Raw genomic sequence first — 24876 nt, forward strand, 5'->3', positions numbered from 1 at the left:
AGACAAAACTACTCCATTTCAGAAGTGAAACTTTAACAGCATTATTGTGATTTAAAACAATTATATAAAAAATGCAGATTGCTATATTCTCACAAGATTAATTTTACACTGCAGACCATGGGTCAAACCTGATTGACAAACGACACTGGGGCCGAGATTTTCCGGCCCCATCGCGGGTGGTTCCCACTGTGGGGGAGGTGGCGCCCCAGCTGGGGGCCCAGTGGCTTACGCCAGGACCGGAAGATCCCGGCGGGGGGGGCGGATGCGGAAAATCCCGCCCTGGGTCTCAACCTCCCTGGGTTCCTTCTGCTTAGAGCGAGGTTACGTGGGGGATAAGTTGCACTGGTGAAGTTCCGGTGTGAAAGAAAGGAACATTTTCATTTATATAGCACTTTTCATGACATCAACGATCACATCTCAGGCTGAAAGAACAACACCGGTAGTTGAAGATTTAACTGAAAGAACAATAACGTTTAATCTGCCATGCTGTCTAGCTCCCTGTGCTATCTGACCTTCAGCCCCCCCAACCTCGCATGTCAGGTGACCCTACATGCAGTACAGAGCGTAGCTTCCAGTATCTTATCTGAGTACCTGTATAGTATCTAATACTCAAGTCCCCACACACAATCAGCTGTCATCATGACATCCCTCCCTTATTAAACCATGATTTCTCTGCTTGGTGTATATAGCTTACTAAACATACTGCAATTACTTTTGCAAACAAACCTAACAAATCATTATTTTGCCAACCCACCGGCCTGAACCTTCGGCTTGGTGAGCGGGGGCGGGGGCGGGGCCTGCTCGCCGAGGCGTAAAATGACGCGCGGTGACATCGGGCGGGCGTCCCGACATCAGTTAGGTTTTCAGTTCGGCGGGCACCCAGCTGAGTTGGTTGCGCACCCACCGAACTGTCAAAGGCCTATTAGGGCAAGTTAAATATCAATTAAGCTAATAAACTGAGCTGCCCGTCCAACCTTAAGGTTGGCGGCCAGGCGAAGAGCCCAGGCGGCCTTTGCTTTTTTCACGGTACCTCATCCACGGGCGGGATGAGGTTTCATGAAGGGTTTATAAATTAAGTAAATTTTTTTCATTAATGTTCATTGACATGGCCCAGCTTATGTGACACTGTCACATGAGGGGACATTTCTTAAAATTTTTTCTTTTCTTTATTAAACTGTTGGGGACTTAAACTAATCTCCCTGAGGCAGCTCTGTGCCTCAGGGAGATTTCTGCACTCTTTCGCGAATAAGCGCAGGCCCCAACTCAAGGAACCCACCACCACCACCACCCCACCCCATCCCCCGCACAGGGAGCGCTCAGTGCTTCCGGGCGTGTGTCACGCTGGGCGGGTCCATGTAAAATGGCGGCACAGACCTGATCGGGGGCGCTGATCAAGTCCGCACCCGCCCCTGCCCGCCTCCACACAACCCCCCCCACCGCCGACGGGGGGAAGATTCTCCCCACTGAGTAAATGAATTTCTTCATTATGAATGTCAGGTAAGTTCAGTGTATCACAGCCTTTTGTTCAGTATTTCACTTTCTGGAACTGTTATTTCCCTTTCACTATTTAGCTGTGGCATCGCTTGTGATGCCTCAGCCTGAGTAATCCTCATCTGTTTTTTGAAGGATTGGTTTGGTCGTTCCACTTCCCCACTTGCCTGTGGAAATTTCGGGGTCACTCCGTGATGGTGAGTGCCTGTGACCTGACAATCACACAGGCGCCGAAAAATCAGCATCGATTGAAGACTAAAGGGCCTTAAATTAATGGTGGGCTCACATCGGACATCATCACGTGCCCGCCTAACAAAATATCGCGATGGTGCGCAGTGATGTCAGGATGTGCGCCCGACATCACCGGGCGACATTTTACGCGTGGATGTGCAGGCCCCGCCCCCGCACACCAATCGGAAAATTCTGCCCGTAATATCCCTGTGTTAGAGCACTTGTCGAGTTGTCTTTCAAAGCTTTGAAGGCAGCTTTCTGTTCTTTATAAAATCTGAACCGGTCATTATTTCCGGTCAACTTCCTCAATGAATCAGTAGGGTAGAGGAGTTTGGGATATACCTCACACGATAGTCCACAAGTGTCAGAAAACTTCTCACTTCACTGGCATTTTGTGGCTTTCGTACCTCCTCAGCTGATGAATCAGTGCTCCTCCATGTTAAACACCTCTTGGAGGAAGCACTGAGGGTGGCAAGTTTGCAGAATGTACTCTGGGTGGCGGACTTCAATGTCCATTATCAAGAGTGGCTCGGTAACACCACCGCAGACCGAGCTGACTGAGTCCGAAATGACATAGCTGCTAGACTGGGTCTGCGGCAGGTGGTGAGGGAACCAAGAGGGAAAAAATACTTGACCTCATCCTGACAAACTTGCCCGCCACAGATACAACTGTCCATGACAGTATGAGTCGGAGTGACCACCGCACATCCTTGTGGAGATGAAGTCTCCATCTTCATATTGATGACACCCTCCATTGTGTTGTGTGGCACTACTACCGCGCTAAATGGGTAGATTTTGAACAGATCTAGCAATTCTTGGGCAACCATGACACACTGTGGGCCATCAGCAGCAGCAGAACTGTACTCAACGGCAAGCTGTAATCTCATGGCTTAGCACATCCCCCAAGTGACTGTTACCATCAAGCCAGGGGATCAACCCTGGTACAATGAAGAGTGCAGGAGGGCATGCCAGGAGCAACACCAGGCATATCAAAAAATGAGGTGTTAACTTGCTGAAGCTACAACTTGCGTGCCAAACAGCAGAAGCAGCAAGTGATAGACAGAGCTAAATGGTTCCACAACCAACGGATCAGATATAACGTCTGCAGTCCTGCCACATCCAGTTTTGAATGCTGGTGGACAATTAAACAACTCCATTGGAGGAGGAGGGTCCACAAATATCCCCTTCCTCAATGATGGAGGAGCCCAGCACATCAGTACAAAAGCTAAGGCTGAAGCATTTGCAATAATCTTCAGCCAGAAATGCCGAGTGGGTTATCCATCTCTCTGGGGGTCCCCAGGATCACAGATGCCAATCTTTAGCCAATTGGACTTACTCCATGTGATAGTCACTGAATAGTGCAAAGGCTAAGGGCACTGACAATATTATTGAAGAATCGTGTTCCAGAACTTGCCGCTCCCCCTCTAGTCAAGCTGTTCCAGTACAGCTCCAACACTGGCATCTACCCGGCAATGTAGAAAATTGCCCAGGTATGTCCTGTACACAAAAAGCAGGACAAATGCAGCCCGACAAATCACCGCCCCAGCAGTCTAATATCCATCATCAGTAAAGTGATGCAAAGGGTCATCAAGCAGTACTTGCTTAGCAATAACCTGCTCACTGGCACTCAGTTTGTATTCCACCAGATCCATTCAGCTCCTGACCTCATTACAGCCTTGGTTGAAACATGGACAAAAGAGCTGAACTCCCGAGGTGAGATGAGAGTGACTGCCCTTGACATCAAGGCAGCATTTTGACCAAGTGTGGCATCAAGGAGCCCTAGCAAAACTGGAGTCATTGGGAATCAGGGGGAAAACTCTCCACTGGTTGGAGTCATACCTAGTACAAAGGAAGATGGTTGTGATTGTTGGAAGTCAATCATCTCAGCTCCAGGACATCACCGAAGGAGTTCCTCAAGGTAGTGTCCTAGGCCCAACCATCATCAATGCCCTTTCTTCCATCATAAGCTTAGAAGTGGGGATGTTTGCTGATGATTGTACAGTGTTCAGCACCATTTGTGACTCTTCAGGTACCTAAGCTGCTCATTTCCAAATGCAGCAAGATCTGGGCAATATCCAGGCTTGGGCCAACAAGTGGCAAGTAACATTCGCGCCACACAAGTGTCAGGCAACGACCATCTCCAACAAGAGAGAATCTAACCATCACCCCTTGACATTCAATGGCATTACCATCACTGAATTCCCCTTTAGCAACATCCTGGGGGTTACCATTGAGCAGAACCTGAACTGGACTAGCCATTTAAATACTGTGACTACAAAAGCAGGTCAGAGGCTAGAAATCCTGTGATGAGCAACTCACCTTCTGACTCCCCAAAGCCTGTCCACCATCTACGAGGCACAAGTCAGGAGTGTGATGGAATACACACCACTTGCCTGGATGAGGGCAGCTCCCACAACACTCAAGAAGCTCAACACCATCCAGGACAAAGCAGCCCACTTGATTGGCACCACATCCACAAACATTCACTCCCTCTACCACTGACAAAAAGTAGCAGCAGTGTGTACCATCTACGAGATGCACTGCAGGAATTCACCAAGGGTCCTTGGACAGCACTTTCCAAATCTTCAACTGCTACTACCCAGAAGAACAAGGGCAGCAGACAATTTCCCCCCAAGCCACTCACCATCCTGACTTGGAAATATATCACCGTTCCTTCACTGTTGCTGGGTCAAAATCCTGGAAGCCCTCCCTAACAGCGCTGTGGGTACCTACAGGACATGGACTGCAGCGGTTCAAGAAAGCAGCTCAACACCACCTTCTCAAGGGCAACTAGGGATGGGTAATAAATGCTGGATCAGCCAGCCCATATCCCATGAATGAATAAAATAAAGCTGAACAACAATAAAGCCGGTCCCTCTGCTTTCTGCGCCATGATCGCTCCGTCCAAAATCAGACTGCGGCTGTCCGCATATGCTCCAAACTCCTCCAGCCATGGTTTCCATTTCACATTGACTTGGCATCACCCGTAGGATCAAGAGCCTCAATTCCTCGGACTGCAGACATATCAGCTCCAGCAAAAGCCAGGACACAATCCTAAATATCTCTGTATTTATCCTCGTTGCCAACGTCACATCTCAGGCTGAAAGAACAACACTCAAAGTCACAAATTTAACTGTAAGGACAACATCATTTAATCTGCCATGCTGGCTAACTCCCTAACATGTGCTATCAAATCGCAACCCCCCCAGGTCAGGTGACACCATAAATAGTACAGAGTGCACCTCACGGTATCTTATCTGAGTACCACTGAGTACCTAATGCTCAGGGCCACAAATATACACACAATCAGTGTCATCATGACATCAACATGTCTCAAAGGCCTGAATTTTTTGTTTGTCAGGCGCGGGCCCAGGAGTGGACGGGAAACAGGACCGCGATCGACCCCGACTGTGATTTCTCACCGGCTGGCCATTTAACGGCGTGAAACGCGTAAAGAGAAAGGCTCAGCGCTGCCGGCGGGGGGTGGGGAGAGGGCGGGTGCTGCTGTCACCGTGGGTGCTGGTGAGCGCTCCCGCTGAGCACCCTGAAGGCAGACAGCTGCCCCAGGGAGCTGCAGACCTCCACGGAATGAGCAAAACAACAAAAATGCTGCAAAGTACGTCCATGCAGCACAGTCAAGCATCTGAAAGCATACCTCATAAAATAAAACAGTCCCCAGATATCTCTTTCCTTTCCCCACGGAGATTTCATCCCGCCCTGGATCGAGCTTTGAGCAAAAATGTGAAGGCTGCCTGGCCAATCGGCCCGTCTGCCAACCGTAAAAGTGGACGGGCCACGAAAAATCGCTTACGGTCACTTCCTTAATGGGCTTTACAACCACTTAGTTGTCGGCGGGCGCGCTTCCGACTGCTGCACACGCCTGCCAAGCGAGATATTGCGCGAGTGCGCGATGACATCGGGTCGCTCACCCGACGCCATCTGGCGCTATTTCGAGGCCAGACGGGTCGGGCATGCGCCCACTCGTGGGACATAGAATGGCCAAAGTGCTTTACAACCAATGAAGTACTTCCTAAACGTAATCACTGTGTAATGTAGGAAATGCAGCTGCTAGTTTGCACACAGCAAGAGCACACAAACGGCAATGCAAATTAATCAGATAATCTGTTGTGGAGATATTAGTTGAGGGGTAAATATCAGCCAAGATATTGGGTATACGCTTTCTCCAAATAATTCCAAGGGTTCTTTAAACATCCACCTGAGGTGGCAGACAGTGCCTTATTTTAACATTTTATTCAAAAGACAGCATTTCCAATTGTGCAGCGCTCCTTCAGTCAAGCATTAGCATGTCAGCCTGCATTTCTGTGCTCAAATTCCCAAGAGGAACTTCAACTCACAGCATTCTGGCTCAGCGGCAGGAATTCTACTGCTTAGCCACAGCTGAAGTGGTGGACCTACTTCTCCCCCCTCCCCATTCAGACACCCAGTACCGTATCTATATCTTCCAAAGCATCACGGCCATATTGAGACTGTATTGATGTTTAAAAAGGAGCATAGACTTTAATGGCTGCTGTACGATTCCTTGTATGGGATTGCAGCTTTGGAGAATAACACAGCAATTGCTTCAAGGAAGGATCAAAATGCTTTTCAATAACACACTCCTATCTGGCTACCAATTATTTTAATTAAACACTTGCACCTGATAATTTTCAAGTGAGGTACACCGAATGAAAAGTGAAACAAAGTGAATGCCTACTTCGCATTTTCATCACGTATAGGCCGGAGAATTCTTACTGTGGCAAAACAAAATCTTGGCAATTGTAAGTGTTACGCCAAGTTGTGTTCAATTATTTTGGTTAAAAAGTTGGAAGTTCAATCACACAGAGGCACAAGATGAATCTACATTAGCAAATCCCTCGCTGAGAACTCCAAGCTGTTTGCAGTCAACATCCGAAGACACAAGGAGCCCCAGCTGTTCCACATTAACTGATTTCAGCATTTAAGACACTTATTCCAAGCGAAGATTCTGCTCCTGTTGTCAGTCCCAGTGAACATCTGTCTTCATTTAACACTGAAGCCCTTATGGATTTGACAACAAACAATCCGATCTGTTGGTAGGATTTACCGCCCCTTCTTCAATATCAATAAGTGAAAGTTTTCCAGAGCGAATGCCTGTTTTTTTTTCCCCTAATCCTTTTTCCTTGACAGTGCATGACTTACAGTAATTGCAACTGGCAAGCTAGTCACTGAAATATTAATAAAATAACAATGAAGACTATAAAAGAAACACTTTCAAATCTCATTAGGCAGCGTTCTGCAAAGATGTCCAGGCACTTGATTCAACATCCAGTCATAAAAGTTTGATTTGTATGTACAGATTGTGACTATTGCTGGATTTACTGTGAAATCCTCCCAGTTTGACTTCCTGGCCTTAAAATGGTCACCTAATTACCATATAAATGCTGAAGGACAGCAGTCACCTAATAGCTTTTTTGTTGTTCCACATAAACTAGCTCCAGAAGGGTGTAAAAATCTGTAAGTTTTAAATTCTTGGTTGTCACTGTTTCATTGTTGACATTATGACTGTGCATCTAAACTATTGCTGGCTTTAGTTTCATGGACCCTCAAATACGTCCTTTTACATTGTTAACGAAGATGCCCTTCAATCTCAACGACCCGAAATATAGTCAGGGCTCTGGGTTGAGAATGGACTGTTCTTCACACCTCTGTAAAAACCAGAGGGTATCCTTTACAGTAAACACCTGAAATTGGACATTCCCAGCCAAGCATTATGTTCCAAGTTATAGAACATACTATGCTACAATGTCAATCTGTAATTCACGAAGGCCATAAATTGAATGTGCTAATTAAGGGTAGAAAGCAGGACAAGCAAGGTACAGATAGCCTGAGTTGGGGGTGGGGTGGGGTGAAGGAATCAAAAAAGGCTAAAAGGTAGAGATAAAACAATGGATGGAAATACATTTAAAAATAATGGAAATAGGTGGGAAAAGAAAAATCTATATAAATTATTGGAAAAAAAAGCGGGGGGGGGATCAGAAAGGGGGTGGGGATGGAGGAGAGAGTTCATGATCTAAAATTGTTGAATTCAATATTCAGTCCGGAAGGCTGTAAAGTGCCTAGTCGGAAGATGAGGTGCTGTTCCCCCAGTTTGCGTTGAGCTTCACTGGAACAATGCAGCAAGCCAAGGAAGGACATATGGGCATGAGAGCAGGGTGGAGTGTTGAAATGACAAGCGACAGGGAGGTCTGGATAATGCTTGAGGACAGACCGAAGGTGTTCTGCAAAGCCGTCACCCAGTCTGCGTTTGGTCTCTCCAATGTAGAGGAAACCACATTGGGAGCAACGAATGCAGTAGACTAAATTGACGGAGGTGCAAGTGAAATGCTGCTTCACTTGAAAGGAGTGTTTGGGCCCTTGGATGGTGAGGAGAGGGGAAGTAAAGGGGCAGGTGTTGCACCTTCTACGGTTGCATGGGAAGGTGCCGTGGGAGGGGGTTGAGGTGTAGGGGTTGACGGAGGAGTGGACCAGGGTGTCCCAGAGGGAACAATCCCTGTGGAATGTCGCCAGGGGGGTGAAGGGAAGATGTGTTTGGTGGTGGCCTTATACTGGAGTTGGCTGAAACGTTAGAGGATGATCCTTTGAATGCGGAAGCTGGTGGGGTGATAAGTGAGGACAAGGGGGACCCTATCATGTTTCTGGGAGGGAGAGGAAGTTTTCCACCCACAGTGATTGACAGGGCCTTCAACTGTGTCCAGCCCATCTCCCGCGCATCCGCCCTCACACCTTCCTCTCCCTTTTGCAGGGATTGTTCCCTCAAGGAGACCCTGGTCCACTCCGCCATCATCCCCTACACCTCAACACCCTCCCACGGCACCTTCCCGTGCAACCGCAGAAGGTGCAACACCTGCCCTTTTAGTTCCCCTCTCCTCACCGTCCAAGGGCCCAAACACTTCTTTCAAGTGAAGCAGCATTTCACTTGCACTTCCCTCAATTTAGTCTACTGCATTTGTTGCTCCCAATGCGGTTTCCTCTGCATTGGAGAGACCAAACACAGACTGGGTAACTGCTTTGCAGAACACCTTCGGTCTGTCCTCAAGCATTACCCAGACCTCCCTGCCACTTGCCATTTCAACAAACCACCCTGCTCTCATGCCCACATGTCCGTCCTTGGCCTGCTGCATTGTTCCAGTGAAGCTCAACGCAAACTGGAGGAACAGCACCTCATCTTCCGACTAGGCACTTTACAGCCTTCCAGACTGAATATTGAGTTCAACAATCTTAGATCATGAACTCTCTTCTTCATCCCCACTCCCTTTCTGATTCCCCTTTTCCCCCAATAATTTATATAGAATTTTCTTTTCCCACCTATTTCCATTATTTTTAAATGTATTTCCATCCATTGTTTTATCTCTATATTTTAGCCTTTTTCGATTCCTTCACCCCACCCCACCCCCACTCGGGCTATCTGTACCTTGCTTGTCCTGCTTTCCACCCTTAATTAGCACATTCCTTAGATAATATCACCACCTTCAACACCTCTTTGTCCTTTTGTCTGTGACATCTTTTGGTTATCTCCACCTATCACTGGCCCTCTATCCAGCTCTTCTTGTCCCACCGCACCCCGCCCCCCCCAAACCAGCTTATATTTCATCTTTCTTCTATTTTTCCTTAGTTCTGTTGAAGAGTCATACGGACTCGAAATGTTAACTGTGTTCCTCTCCGTAGATGCTGCCAGACCTGCTGAGTTTTTCCAGGTATTTTTATTTCTGTTTTGGATTTCCAGCATCCACAGCTTTTTGCTTTTAACCTATTAGCTCTCTATCTTTTCCAAGTTTTGACGAAAGGTCATCAAGCTGAAACGTTAACTCTGTTTCTCTCTCCACAGGTAATGCCATAACATGCTGAGTATTTCCAGCACTTTCTGTTTTTACCCCATTTATTTAAAGCTCATTTAAGAACTGGTCTCTTTGGAGCCACTGAAACATGACAATAACGGACAGGAACCTCAACTTTATTACTCTGTAACCTACCCTGACCTCTGTGCTAAAGGTGTTGAAAGTTGATCTCCTCCAACCTAAATGCGAGGCACCAACATAGAAGACGCATGCTGAAATATCTCACCTTGTATTGTTCTGTCCTGTTTTCAATGTCAATAAAGAGATTATAAGGAGCTGGATCGAACTCTGTCAGGTTTAACGTCATCAACATGGTTTCCAGGTTGCTGAGGTCAGATAGCTGGAGTCCTGTGCAATCATCATCACAAGCTGGGAGAAATGTCAAAAGTCAAAAAGCAGAGACATGTCATAAACTTTAAAAAATCTATTACAGTTATCACATACTTCTGCCTGATCATACAGATGTGGGGGAGAGAAAAAGTTGAGTTTTTCCACCTTCAGTGAGTTTGCTAGCTGAGGTAAAAACGTTTTTAATCTCAAGTGTAAAACAGCATCCTAAATTACTGTAGAAGTTGCCAGGTGTGAGATTTAGGTATATTAAGGGTGATTCTGTGATTTGGCACATCCATGATTTCCTGAGAAAAGCACTGTTCCTCAATGGGAGAGCTGGATCACCGAATCAACACTATAAAGCGTTTGCGTGATGTTCCTTTTGCCGTCCTTTTAACAGAGGAGTTTTCTCATTTATTTTAAACAGGTCATTATGACTTTAGGCCCTTCATACTCTACTTATTCAATGTTCATCCTCTAGGCTTAAGATCATTCTCTGAAGTCCCACCTCCTTTTGAGAGTATCTTCACTAGCCTTGATTTCTAGGTAAGATTTTGGCAATGTATTTGGAATAATGAGCAAATGATCCTTCAGTCAATTTTAGATCCTGGAAATATCCTGAAGAACTACCCCTCCCCTGGCCACCTGCAACAACCCCTCCTCACCACATCTTCAGTAAGTCACAGAGTCTTACATTAGACCTTAGGTTTAAAGGTTTTACATTTAAACTACAGCGTTAGGCAAATTTAGTTAACAAAATGAATAAACAAATAAAAAATAGTAATATGATCCGGATATATTAACACTGGAAATCCTTTTACCTTTTACTATTATTAGACAAACATTGGAAGGCGGTCATCTAAGTGCAAAGCTTTTTTTGACAGCAACTTTCATACAGTGTTCCTTTACTTTTGACTGCTGCAAGAATTGTGCTGGCCTTAACTACAGCTCTTGGGATTTCCACACAGGATCGAAAGCTCCAATTTTAACCCATACCACCTGGCCTAAACAAGGTGGGTTCGGCGTGAGTGTCTGTTTTAAAACCTGCTTGATTTGGCTCTCCATTGGCTTAGACATTGAGTAAAATTGGATGGGTTGGAAAATGGGCATCAAGATGTGAAACCGTTTCATTCCTGCTTAACGGGAATGGTTAGAACTGGGACCAGAAGTTCAAATCGCTGCAGCTCCTGAAATGTTCCTGAATAACTGTTGATCACATTCCGACCTAACTGGTTCTCATGGATATAACTGAATAGATTGAAAGTAGTCATCTCCCAAGCTTTGCAGACAAGTGATGCAACCTGTGACATTTGAAGTGCGTTAAGTTTCTGACTCCCGTTAGCTTTTTGAAAAAAAAAAATGAACTGGGGGGTAATTCTGACGTTGGTCGATAGTATAAGCTGAGCACCATCGGGTCATTGTGTACGTTTCTCAATTTTCATTCCTTCTGAAAATCGCAAGAGATTTAAATCCAATGTTGCCTGTTATAAACTATCAGCCAAAATCAAAACTACCCCTCGGAGGACTGCTGACTGAATTAAAAGAACTGCTTCATTTTTCCACACGGGTCAACAATTTAAAAGTAAAATCGCATTCGTGCTTTAAAATCACTTTTGTACACAGTCATCTCCAGAATGTTATTTCTTACAGGAGGAAACTGTTGCATTTGCTTCAGTTCTCATCAGTCACTAAAACAGAGAAAAAGCTGCCCACAATGAGTCAAGCCTCAATGTCTGTACACCATAGCTCTGATGCTTAAACATCTAAGTGCACAAACACTCTGTAAAAAGGATTTGTAATTTCTAAAATTGCACCTTTGATCTGGCTACTAATATGAATAATCTCATTACAGACTCTTCTCTTCTAAATTGCCCAATCCCTCCTCTTTCCTAGTTTGTAGTAATCTTCCAAGAATCCTTAGACTCTGGAAAAGTCCCAGAGGATTGGAAAATGGCCAGTGTAACACCCTTATTCAAAAAGGGAGGGAGACAAAGGTATCCATAGGCCATTTAGCTTAACATCTGTCGTTGGGAAAATATTGGAGTCTATTATAAAGGATGTAATAGCAGAGCACTGGAAATACATAATCTAATCAAACAGAGTCAGCATGGCTTTATGAAGGGGAAATCATGCCTAACAAATATATTAGAATTCTTTGAGGGGGGGAACAAGCAGGACAGATAGAGGGGAACCAGTAGATGTAATGTATTTGGGTTTCCAAAAGGCACATAAGGCTACTTAAAAGGCTAAGAGCCCATGGTGTTGGGGGTAGTATATTAGCATGGATAGAGGATTGGCTAGAAGACAGAGATTTGGGATAAGGGGGGCATTTTTGGGATGGCAACCTATAACTAGTGGAGCACCACAGATTAGTGCTGGGCCTCAAATATTTACAATATATATTAATGACTTAGATGAGGAAAGTGAATGTACTATCGCCAAGTTTGCGGATGGCACAAAAATAGGTGGGAAGGCAAGCGGTGAGGATGACACAAAGAGCCTACAGAGGGATATAGACAGGTTAAGTGAATGGGCAAAAACTTGGCAGATGGAATATAATGTGGGAAAATGCACTTTGGCAGGAAGAAGGGGAGCTGAATATTACTTAAATGGAGAAAAACTGCAGAATGCTGCAGCACAGAGGGATTTGGGGTCCTTGTGCCATGAATCCCAAAAAGCTAACATACAAGTTCAACAGGTAATAGGGAAGGCAAATGGAATGTTGGCTTTTATTTCAAAGGGAATGGAGCATAAAAATAGGGAAGTCTTGCTAAAACTGTACAAGGCACTAGTTAGGCCACCTAGAAAAGTGTGAACAATTTTGGTCCCCTTATCTAAGGAAAGATATACTGGCATTGGAGGCAATCCAGAGAAGGTTCACTAGGTTGATCCAGGTATGAAGGGATTTTCTTATGAGCAGAGGTTGAGTAAGTTGTGCCTGTAATCATTGGAATTTAGAAGAATAAGAGGCGACCTTATTGAAACATATAAGATTCTTAGGGAGCTTGACAGGGTAGATGCTGAGAGGTTGTTTTCCCTTGTGGTACAGTCTAGGACAAGAGGGCATAATCTCAGAGTAAGGGACCGCCCACTTAAAACAGAGATGAGGAGGAATCTCTTCCCTCAGAGGATATTCAATCTGTGGAGCTCTCTACCAGCGAGGGCTGTAGAGGCTGGGTTGTTAAATATATTCAAGGCTGAAATAGACAGATTTTTAATCAGTAAGGGAATCAAGGGTTATGGGGAAAAGGCAGGAAAGTGGAGTTGAAGGTTACCAGATCAGCCATGATCTCATTGAATGGCGGAGCAGACTCGATGGGCCGAATGGCCTACTTCTGCTCCTACATCTTGTGGTCTTACGGAGCCTCTTTCCCTATAGCACATGCATATTGCAATTCTACCGCGTGATAATTTGTAATACCTTGGCATCTGAATAAAACTTCTGTTTACTTTTTAATAAATTTGTTCATCTGTTTGCTCTGAACAAAATAACAACTCTTGTTAAATGGAAGAATTTTGTATAAATATGTTAACTGAGGTGCTATAAACATTGCACAGTGGAATTTCAATTCAAAGCAGCATTGGGTGCTCAAAGGCTGGAAATAATGAATTTTACAACGCATGGTTGGTGAAATTGGCCTGTCACTGAGCAAGGTAAGCTCATTTTTTGTACTATACCACATGTCATACAATGCTCAATTGTAATTAGATTACTCATGACAACCACGCTTCAAACCTTTTGTTTGGGCTCTCAAACTATACCTAATACTACAACACAGAGAGAGGCCATTTGGTTCATCGTCCCTGTGCCAGCTCTTTGAATGAGCTCTCCAATTAGTCACTGTGCTATTTGTTCTACTCCCCCAGTCTTTATAGCCCTGCAAATGTTTCCTTTTGTGTGGCTATTTAATCTAGGTTAAGATGGGAGAACTAAGGGGCACCAGTGAAAGATCAAAAAGCAGAGATCTGATGGCAGAAATCATTTCTTTTCACAAAGAGTCAGTGCCCTTTGGAACAGATTGCTAAAACCTACTCAAAGGCAACTGGACAGTTTAACACTTCACCCCATAATATCCCTTTAAAATTTTCTAAAGCGAATTTAAACAAAAAAATATCAGCTTTAAAAAGGTTTGAATATACATACATATGCATTCGCTTTCTACCAGCACGTGTTTAGATTCACACTGATCGCAGAGATGACCTGTTACACCTGATTTGCAAACGCAATGGCCCAGTAAAGAATCACAGTGGCTGTGCAAGGAACCACTTGGGTTACATTCGCACTGTTGGCACCTACCGCCCACTACCCTCGGGTTACCATAGTAGCCAGAAGCACATCTAGAGACACAAAGTGGGAAGAAATAGAAAACAAATCAGTGTTTAATAATAGTATATTGATTTTCAAGCATCTTTCTGTTTACAAAACTTTAAAGCGGGATGACACGCGAAATGGAAAAGCAGAGAATTTATTTAACAACATCATGCTAACTGTTCCTCTGTAAAACATAATTTCAATTACATTTTACATGGACAGCATGAGAGGTAATTGTTCTGGGCAGATTGAGATTTGGTCATTAAATTATAACATGAGATGGTACACGCTTATTAATGCAGGACATTTTCAATGTAAAATTATATTCAGATCAATTTTGATTTACATAATAGATGAAACTGCCACCTGAAGACTGTACAGGTCTCCAAGGCACATGGGAAAGCAACAGCAATGATGGTGTCCTGTATAATAATGAAACCAACCTTTCACAGTACTGTCCTTCATACCCAGGCAGGCAGGAATTACACCGGAAATCATTCACACCCTCTAATACACACGTGGGGCTAAAGCTGGTGAGAGAAAGGGGAAATAAGTAGATGTTGTGACAAAACAACTGATCATTCAGACATTCACAGGACCTAAGAACCCCTTGGTGAACTGCTTGGACTAAAATCGAAAATAAAGCAGCCTTGGTTATAAATAAGAACAAAATACTGCAGATGCTAGAAATTGGAAATAAAAACAGAAGGTGTCAGAAAATCTCAGCAGGTCTGGCAGCATCGGTGGGGAGAGAACCAGAGTTAATGGGCGGGATTTTCCGGTCCCACCCACTGGCGAGATCTTCCAGTCCTGCCAAAGTCAACAGGCTTTTGGCTGGCACACCTCATCCACCATGGTGGGACCCACAGCAGCAAGACCGGAAAATCTTCACCTTCGCTTCGAGCCGAATATGACTCTTCTTCTGGTTATAAATAATTTTGGAAACATGGGCATACTTCTAGTTCGCAACTGCACTAAAACATATTGATATCACATTAATCTGTACTTATTTAGTGCATATTTGTATTTACTACCATCCACTTGAAAGGACAAGGGCAGATGTTTGAGAACACCACAAGTTCCCCTTTAAACCACACACCATCCTGACTTGGAAATATATCGCTGTTCCTGCATTGGCACTGGGTCAAAATCCTGGAACTCCCTTCCTAACAGCACCGTGGGTGTACCTACACCACATGGACTGCAGTGGTTCAAGGAGGCAGCTCACCATCACCCTCTCAGGAGCAATTAGGATGGGCAATAAATGCTGGCCTAGCCAGCGACGCCCACATCCCTTGAAAGAATTTAAAAAAGCATTTATTGTAGAGCATAATTATCTCTCAGTGGGTGCCTGAAAAATTAGTGGGAATTTTATGTTTGGCAGCTGATGTAAAATGGGCAATATTGATTTAGCTCCCATTGTACGCTCCACCTCATTCCTCTTTTTATGGATGTCAATCCAACAATGGGCAGACGATTCAATGCCCCTCCATATTTTACATTATCCCTCAAAGGTAAAATCACCCCTATGATATTTAGAATTAAGGGGTACTACCACTACAACACCTTTTTTATTACAGAAATGAAATGCATGCTAAAATACGCTTGGAACTCTTTGATGTTGACATCGAGAAGCAGAAATAACTCAAACCGGGTTATTTTTGGAAGTATTTAGATGCTACTCCTGTACAAAGACCCCAAACTAATAATCCTCCTCACCTTGATCAGCACAAAAATTTACCAGAATTAAAAACGGGAAAGCATTAGCCAAGTAACTTCAATGGAACTACTGAGCTATAAAAACTGGGCAAGTTCATCCTTCATTCTTTTCCAACAGAGGTCCTTTTAAAAAAAAGAGTAGGTGTGCAGCTTATCGAATCCCTACGTACTTTCAGAATTTACTAAAGTAAATAAACCTGCATCATTTTTGTTCTAAAATGTTGACGTGCTCACGTCAAGAAAGGCCAGCATAATAAAAGTAAATTCAGCCACCAGTGTCGTCCCAGCCAGCGTACCGTTGGACAGAGGTGTGGGCTGTGACAGTGCTCTGCACGGTCTCACTGCTCTTGGTGTCAAATGGAAACCTCCGATCTTAACGCCCCATCCATCGTTTCACTTTGGAAGATGGACTGGCCTGTTGAAACATTTAAGATTTTTCTGATTTTCTTCCCCCCACCCCCACCCCCCACCCCCCCAAGTCCAGTTTCACAGTTCTTTCTTTCTGTTTCCAACATATCCAATTGTCTCCAAGTGGTGTGCAGGATCATACCTGAGGTATACTTCCCTCCCTTCAGAACAAGAAAATCCTTTGAAAACAACAGATGCCTGTGGCCATACGTTACCTGCCAGAATTGGACCTGGGACAGGCACAAAGTGAGCAGTCAGCAATAGATCCATTGACTCTGCCATAGTATCCTGAAGCACACAGTTCACAGTGATCACCCACTGTGTTGTCTCGGCATCCCTGATTGAGAGAAACAGAAAATCGCAAACAGGTCATCCTCAATCAGTGAAGGGGTAAGAATAGTGCAGTTATCCCAATCAAGCATGGTGTCAGCTAGCCAAATCTATATTTAGAACGCCGTCACCCCTCTGTGACAGGTTACTGCCTCAGCGAGGCTGGCTGAACAGCTTCAAAGCATCTAAGATGTGAACAAAAGTCTTGGAGTAGAAATAAAAGTCTTATTTAACAGAAGGACTGAAGGGTTCCTTTCCTCACACTCGCACGCTTAAATAAATGAAGTGGTGTGGGTTTATTGCCTGCAGGAGGGGAGACGGTGCTGTTGTGGTAATGTTACTGGGCTCATAGCCTAATGCTCTGGGGGGTGTGAGTTCAAATCCCACCATGGCAGTTGGTGAAATTTAAATTCAATTAATTAAAAAAAACGTGGAATTAAAAGCTAATCTCAGTAATGGTGACCATGAAATTATCATTGACTGTCATAAAAACCCATCTGGTTCACTAATGCCCTTTAGGGAAGAAAATCTGCCATCCTTATCTGGTCCGGTCTACATGTGACTCCAATGTAGTTGGCTCTTAACTGCCCCCTGAAATGGCCTCAAAGCCACTCTATCCAAGGGCAATTAGGGATGGGCAACAAATGCTAGCTTTGCCAACGATGCCCACTTCCCATGAAAGCAAGAATTTAAAAAGCAAAAAAGTACAGATCTTGACATGCCCAGTCTGTTATATATATGCAGCAGACAACCTATAGGAGCAGGTTAATAAGATGTTACCTCTGACCCTCCGAAGTTATCGAAAGGAGCATAGTTGTTGTCTTTCACAACTGCCAAAGGCTTGCTGACTGGAAAATCAGCATCAGCAAAGGTGATCGTGACTGCAGAATATTTAATTCTAATAGATTAATTCAATTGCAGAATCTAATCACATACACAGTGATCATCTTCCTAATTAAAGTATTACTTTCCAGTCCAACATTTCAATATTTCACTAGCTACACCCATGCTATCTGAAAGCCTCATGGTTGAGTTAAGTGTCATGCTTTGAGAGCTTTTCATTATTAAAAATGGAGAATTATTATATCAGAGCTTTATTGCTCTGCATGGGCTTAATAACGGTCAATACAAAGTTAACAAGCGGGAATCTAATATGCATAATATTAAATCAGAAATCGTTCCCATTTCCAGCTGAAATTGCTATTCTAAAATCAAAGTTAATAGTTAATTTTGGTGCCCAGAAGGGCAGGTCACTGCCTTACATCAAGAGAGCAATAATGGATTTAGAGCTTTTAAATTTGGCTTCACAAAGAAACAAAGGAGTAGCTGATGATTGATCTATAATCGAAAATGAGGAAAACTCTGGGATGTCAGAACATCTACAATTTATATCACCAAAATAATTTGATATTTAGCACTAGATTTGTCATGAGCTAGAAAGTTGCATGGTTTGAGCATATTAGTCAAGGCTGACAGTTTATTGCAGTACTGAGGGGGCCCTGTGCTGTCAGAGATGTTGCCTTTCAGATGAGATATAAAATCAAGGCCCTGTCTACCCTCTCAGTTGGATGTGAAAGATACCATGGCACCATATGGAAGAATAGCGAGGGCGATATCCATGGTATCTTCAGCATTATTTATCCTTCAATTAACATCACTAAAAGTGGATTACCTGGTCATCACATTGCTGCTTGTGGCAGTTTGCTGAGTGCAATTTGGCTGCCATGTTTCCTTCATTGTCTGTAAAGCACTTTGGGATGTCCTATATAAATGTTAGTATTTCCCTTTTTCTTTCATTATTACATCATGTTGTGTGGCACTACCACCACGCTAAATGGGATTGATTCAGACCAGATCTAGCAACTCCAAACTGGGTGCTGTGAGCCATCAGCAGCAGCAGAACTTTATCCAACCACCTCATGGGTCCAGCAAAGCCCTCACTCTAACTTTACCATCAAGCCAGTGGTCAACCCTGGCTCAATGAGGAATGTTGAACAACATGCCAGGAGGTGAACCTGAAATTAAGGTGCTAACCTGGTGAAGCTACAACAGAGGACTACATGCACACTGAACAGCAGAATCAGGATGTTCATAACAGAACTAAGCGATCCCACAACCAACGAAATACATCAAGGCTCTGCAGTCCTGCCACATCCAGGCGTGAATGGTGGTGGACAATTAAACAACTCAATGGAGAAGGAGGCTGCACAAATATCCCCATCCTCAATGATGGGGGAGCCCAGCACATCAGTGTAAAAGACAAGGCTGAAGCAGTTGCAATCATCTTCAGCCAGAGGTATAAGTGGATGATCTAAGTCAGGCCTCCTCCTGAGGTCTCCAGCATCACAGATACCAGTCTTCAGCTAATTCCATTCATTTCACGCGATATCAAGAAATGCCTGAAGACACTGCAGTATCCAAAGGCTATGGTCCTGGACAACAAAATAGCTGCACCTCTAGCTATTTGACAGATGAAAATCTGACAGATGAAAAATCGCTCAGGTATGTCCTGTCCACAAAAAGTAGGACAAATCCAATTCAGCCAATTACCACCTACTTTCTATCACCAGCAAAATAATGGAGGTTGTCATTGATAATTCGATGGACAAAACATGGGCAAAAGAATGGAATTCCAGAGGGAGGTGAGAGTGACTGCCCTTGACATCAAGACAGCACTTGACCGAGTGGCATCAGGAAGCCTCAGCAAAACCGAATCAAATTGAAGGAAATCAGGGGGAAAACTCTCCACTGGTTAGATTCATGCTGAACACAAAGGAAGATGGTTGTAGTTGTTGGAGATCAATCATCTCAGTCCCAGGACATTCCTACAAGAGTTCTTTAGGATAGTGCCCTAGGCTCAACCATCTTCAGCTGCTTCACCAATGACCTGCCTTCCATCATAAGGTCAGAGGTTTACAGATGATGACAAAATGTTTTGCACCATTCACAGACTGCTTCATTATCTGAGGATTCATACCCAATTCAGCAAGAGCTGGACACTATTGAGGTTTGGGCTGATAAGTGGCAAGTAACATTCACAACACATAAGTTTCAGGCAATGACCATCTCCAACAAGAAAATCTAATGATATCCCTTTGACTCAATACATTAGGGCAATTAGTGATGGGTAATAAATGTCAGCCTAGCCAGTGAGGAGGACATGCCTTGAATAAATAAATAAAATAAAATGGGTAATGTTTAGACAGAGATGACATCACGGTAATGTCACTGGAATAACAATCCAGAGGCCCGGGCTAATGTTCTGGGGACACAATTTCAAATCCCACAAGGCAGCTGGTGGAATTAAAATTCAAATAACAAATCTGGAAATGAACGCTAGTCTCAGTAAAGGTGACCATTAAACTACCACTGATCGTTGTAAAAACTCATCCGGTTCACTAATGTCCTTTAGGGGAGGGAATCTGCTGATTTAACATGGTCTGGCCTACATGGGTCTCCAGATACACAACAATGTGGTTGACTCTTAACTGCCCTCTGAAATGGCCTAGCAAACCATTTAGTTCAAGGGCAATGAAGGATGGACAACACGTGCTGGCCTTGCCAGCAGTGCCCACATCCCATGAAAGAATAAAGAAAAAAAATGTAAAAATAAGAATACTATCAGCCCCAAAGGTTCATTCCTCGATGTTACTTGGTACTAAGGGACCATTCCGTGATGTTCTTCCCTACCAAGGGAGCATTCCTTGATATTATTTAGCATCCTCAGAAAAGGTAGGGAGAAAAATAATGTCAAACCACTTACACCAGTTACTTTCCTGTCACATCCACAAACATTCACTCCCTCCACCACTGACACACAGTAGCAGCAGTGTGTACCATCTACAAGATACACTGCAGGAATTCACCAAGGCTCCTTAGACAGCACCTTCCAAACCCATGACCACTACCATCTAGAAGGACAAGGGCAGCAGATAGATGGGAACACCACCACCTGGAAGTTCCCCTCCAAGTCACTCGCCATCCTGACTTGGAAATATATCGCCGTTCCTTCACTGTCGCTGGATCAAAATCCTGGAATTCCCTTCCTAACAGCACGGTGGGTGTACCCCACCACATGGACTGCAGCAGTTCAAGAAGGCAGCTCACCACCAACTTCTCAAGGGCAACTAGGGATGGGCAATAAATGCTGGCCCAGCCAGCGAAACCCACATCCCATGAATGAATTAAAAAAAAACCCACTGTGACCATAGGAAACAACTGACTCAGACCAGAAGCAGCACATGGCACAGAGTGCTCGAGCTGTAATGTATTGCCAGATTGTAATTGGATACAGGTTCACCAACCACTGTACTAACAATGCAGGAAGGAAAACTTAGATGGGAAGGAAATCAGTGATGGAAAAAACGCTGCACGTCACTGTGCACACCCAAACACTAGGGACAATATGTGTGAAATCATTTTGTGAATCCATTGAACGACATTTATACTTCCTTTTAAAAATTAAAGCATCCCTAAATCCCCAAAACACCTACATTTCAGTTCTTGGTAAATTAACTTCGAATGAATGCTTTTCCCTAGTTACAAGAATTAAAGAAAATGTGGGTGAAATCTAATGCTCCCCGGTGGAGAGCTTGGAGATTGTGGGGGGTGGGTGCATTTAATCAGGTGGGAAGGGTAGGGAACCTGCTGCCCTCCTGTCTCCACTTGATCAAGTGTGGGGAGGGAAGGCTCATGGATGGCATTCCTGCCCGGATGCTAGTTGTCCATTGCAATTGCATTAATCGCCCACTTAACCATCTCATCCCACCGCTGCTGCTTTCGGTGGGGGTAGGACTGTGGGGGCAGGATTTCCACCTCTGTGGTCCTTAATCCCAGGAAAGGCCCAATGCTGGCCACTTAATTGCCTGACGGGTACTTAATTCCAATGACCCTTCCCCAACGGAGGCAATGCGAGCCTCCTGCCACTTCTCCAGCGGGCGAGCGAGATCCACGTTGCAAACATTAAATTCTGCCCTGTGTAACAGTGAGTGATTTCTAGAATCGAATCCAGTCATTGTGTTCATATCAAGCATGATGTACTCTTCAATTTGATTACAGTTTTGCAAATCTTTGCATATCCCTTGATAAGTGAAACTTACTTGACATTTGCCTGTATCAAGGTCACAGACATTACTGTGGTTGTTGCATTGGCATGCGACACATGTGATATTGAGAGGTTGTAGGCCATCCACTATCTTCTGTCTATAAAAACCAGGAGCACATTCCTTTAAAAAAAAACAAAGTCAATGGTGAAGAGGTTAAGTAGAGGGTTCCTCACTGACAAGGGTCATTTTAACCTAAGTCGCTCAGTGGGAAACTGAGGGAACACATTGGTCGCCCATTTTACACCTTATCCAATTTTACTTCCACTGACTTCACTGGCAAATGGTTTAAAGCCGAAAGAGGAGAACCAAACTCAGCTGCTTCTTGCTGGCAGATTGGATGAAAATTATTCCCCACAAATACGTTCTGGGTGAATCAATCATCGTTTTCTACTTGTCTTGACTCAACATGGCTCAGCGTCATATTTGGCATTTTAACTGATTTTTTAAGCTCGACTTTGAATTTGCCGAGACCTTTACATCCTGCTGATCTCCCTTCCTCCTACAATCAAAGGCTTTTATTAAAACCCAAACTTGACCCCCAAACCCTACAACAAAGGCTTAGTACTGTGGTTGCTAGAATTCTGAACCATAAACGGAAAATATTGGAAATACTCAGCAGACCAGGCGGCATCACTGGAGAGAGAAACTCATTAAATTTTTCTGCTAACCCTGTTTCTCTCTTTACAGATGCTTCCCCTCCTGCTGAGTATTTCCAGCAGTTTCTGTTTATGACCCAAACCCCACTTCCTGATTTGCCTCTTTCCGCCTGCATTATGAGACTAGAGGCTTTCATACACATATCTCAGTTTAAAAAAGCTCAATATTTATTGTAGGAACATGTTTGTCAAAGCAAGTTATTTTAAATATGCCAACCTCCCAGCAATTAAAATAACTAAAACAAAGATCATTTTTTAAAAAATTGTGAGGACATCTTAATAATACTCCAATCTGTTTGAACAACTTATCTGGGAGGCACATTACTACTTGAACATTAGAAGATTATCTGCAACTTTTTAAAAAATCTTGTCAGAAATATATAGTTATTCTTCTGCTTGCGAGTAGCTTTACATTTCATGCTCCATTTACAAGCGGGTCCATCAGTTAGTTAGCAAGATAAAAACAATATATGAGAGCCACGGTTCATAGTTGTTGTGTTCACTATCCAACTGTTAAGCAGCCCAAATTCCATTTAGACCAACATTACGAACACAACTGGCATGGGGCACTAATTTGCACATTTAAACAGTGGTACAGACATTTCCGGCAAGCTCCGTTATAGGCCCAGTTGACGCTGACCTCGGGTATCAGCGGGATGGCTGAGGAATTTTCGTGCACGCAACAACCCTACATTTTCTGCTGCCAGCCACACTTCTCAGATGAGAAACGGGTGGGCATGAGTTGGAAATCATCCCTCCCCCCCAGATCAGGCTCTGACATTTACGTCAAGAGCATGGGCTCTACATGAAAACCTAGCAGGCCAAACACCCTCGGCCTGCCCCACCATCGATTAGAACATGGCTGACCTGCCCCTGAGCCGCATCTTCCTGCCTTTGCTCAACATCCCTTGATTCCTTTACCTACCAGAAGTCATCCATCCCCAGTCTCGAAAGCTCTAAATTCCCTAGCATCCAACGACTTGCAGGAAGGGAGTTCCAAATTAGTGTCACCCATAAACTTGGATGCGCAGCCCTCTATTCCTTCACTGAGGACCCAATAATACTGTGGAATTTTAAACTGACTCAACATAAAAACCAGTCAACATCAAATTACAATCTGCTGTGGCTTTTCAATGGTTCTCAGCTCCAGCCAGCTCTACGCAGAGGGTTGCATTGACACCATTTTGGCTGCAGTATGATCTTAACCGGGTAAAGGTTATCAAAAGGTACAGAGCAGACAATGATGCAGCACTGGCAGTATACCTCAGTTTATTGGTACCTGGCATGAGAGGCCTGCGTATCCAGGGGGGCAGTCACAGATCTCAATCTGACGTGCACGATCTCGTGTTGCATGAGTTTCATCTTCCTCCATTGCAATCTCCATCGTGATATTAGAAATCCTGGCAAAGTGAGGACGTTCAGCATAAACTTACTTTTTTAAATTCATGATGTGAACCAATCGATAACGTTTGTTGCTTTGTACAATGTAGATACTTAAATTCTGCAGCTTATTTCTCTAATAAAAAAAAAAGAACTATTAAGGGTCTTGGGAGCAATTTTCTCTGCAATCACCTGACGCTAACAGAGTAGTAATGGGTCCCACAAAAATAATCTGGGCCATTGCTACCCCAGGACCTCACTGCCCAATCTCACAAACCAACCCGCCTCTGAAACTTACTTGTTGGTGGTGACTTTGGCCTAATCTTGAGGCCTGAATCCTGTAAGCTGCCTGCTAGCGACGCATAGCTCACCTGCTACATATTAATGAGGCAGGGGGCCTCAAAATAGCAAGGGGTGGGGTGGGGGGAACGTGGGGTACTTTTTAGAAGTTCTTTCATTGGATGTGGGCACCATTGGCATGGCCAGCATTTGTAGCTCATCCATAATTGCCCATGAATTAAGTGGTTTGCTAGGCCCTTTCAGGGGGTAGTTAAGGGTAAAGAGTCAACCACATTACAGTGGGTCTGGAGTCACATGTAGGTAAGACCAGTGAAGGACGGCAGATTTCCATCCCTAAAGGACATTAGTGAGCCAGATGGGTTTTTACAACAATCAATGATAGTTGTCATGGTCACCATTACTGAGACTAGCTTGATATTCCAGATTCTTTTATGAATTGATTTTAAATTCCAGCAGCTGCCATGGTGGGATTTGGACCCAGGTCCCCAGAGCAGTAGCCTGGACGTCTGGATTACTAGTCCAGCGACATTACCGCTATGCTATCATCTCCGCTCTAAAATGACAGACTGACCAGCACACTCTGCTGGTCCCTCGTTCTAAGAAGCCAAATCAACCCCATCATCAATTGTCAACCCCAGAAAAGTACCCTGTCTGACATATCCATTGCCACAGAAAAAATAAACATCAAAAGGTGAAATAAAACTGTCTCGATTTTACAGGAAGGTGGGAGTAACACTGAG

At 44.2% G+C, this 24876-nt stretch overlaps 1 protein-coding gene across 1 annotated transcript in view; it reads right to left on the minus strand.

Annotated features, from left to right (window-relative positions):
• lama1 (laminin, alpha 1) overlaps positions 1 to 24876 on the minus strand; it is a 302752-nt gene that overhangs the window by 99729 nt on the left and 178147 nt on the right. Inside the window, exons 28-33 of the mRNA XM_041189309.1 lie at positions 23736 to 23856; positions 21795 to 21920; positions 16581 to 16702; positions 14682 to 14768; positions 14071 to 14264; positions 9823 to 9965 (exon numbers count right to left, since the gene is read on the minus strand). Coding sequence (XP_041045243.1) covers positions 9823 to 9965; positions 14071 to 14264; positions 14682 to 14768; positions 16581 to 16702; positions 21795 to 21920; positions 23736 to 23856 — 793 coding nt within the window. The remainder of the gene's footprint in view (positions 1 to 9822; positions 9966 to 14070; positions 14265 to 14681; positions 14769 to 16580; positions 16703 to 21794; positions 21921 to 23735; positions 23857 to 24876) is intronic.

The sequence above is a fragment of the Carcharodon carcharias genome, chromosome 6 (genome assembly GCF_017639515.1).
Source record: "Carcharodon carcharias isolate sCarCar2 chromosome 6, sCarCar2.pri, whole genome shotgun sequence".
NCBI classification, from domain to species: domain Eukaryota; kingdom Metazoa; phylum Chordata; class Chondrichthyes; order Lamniformes; family Lamnidae; genus Carcharodon; species Carcharodon carcharias.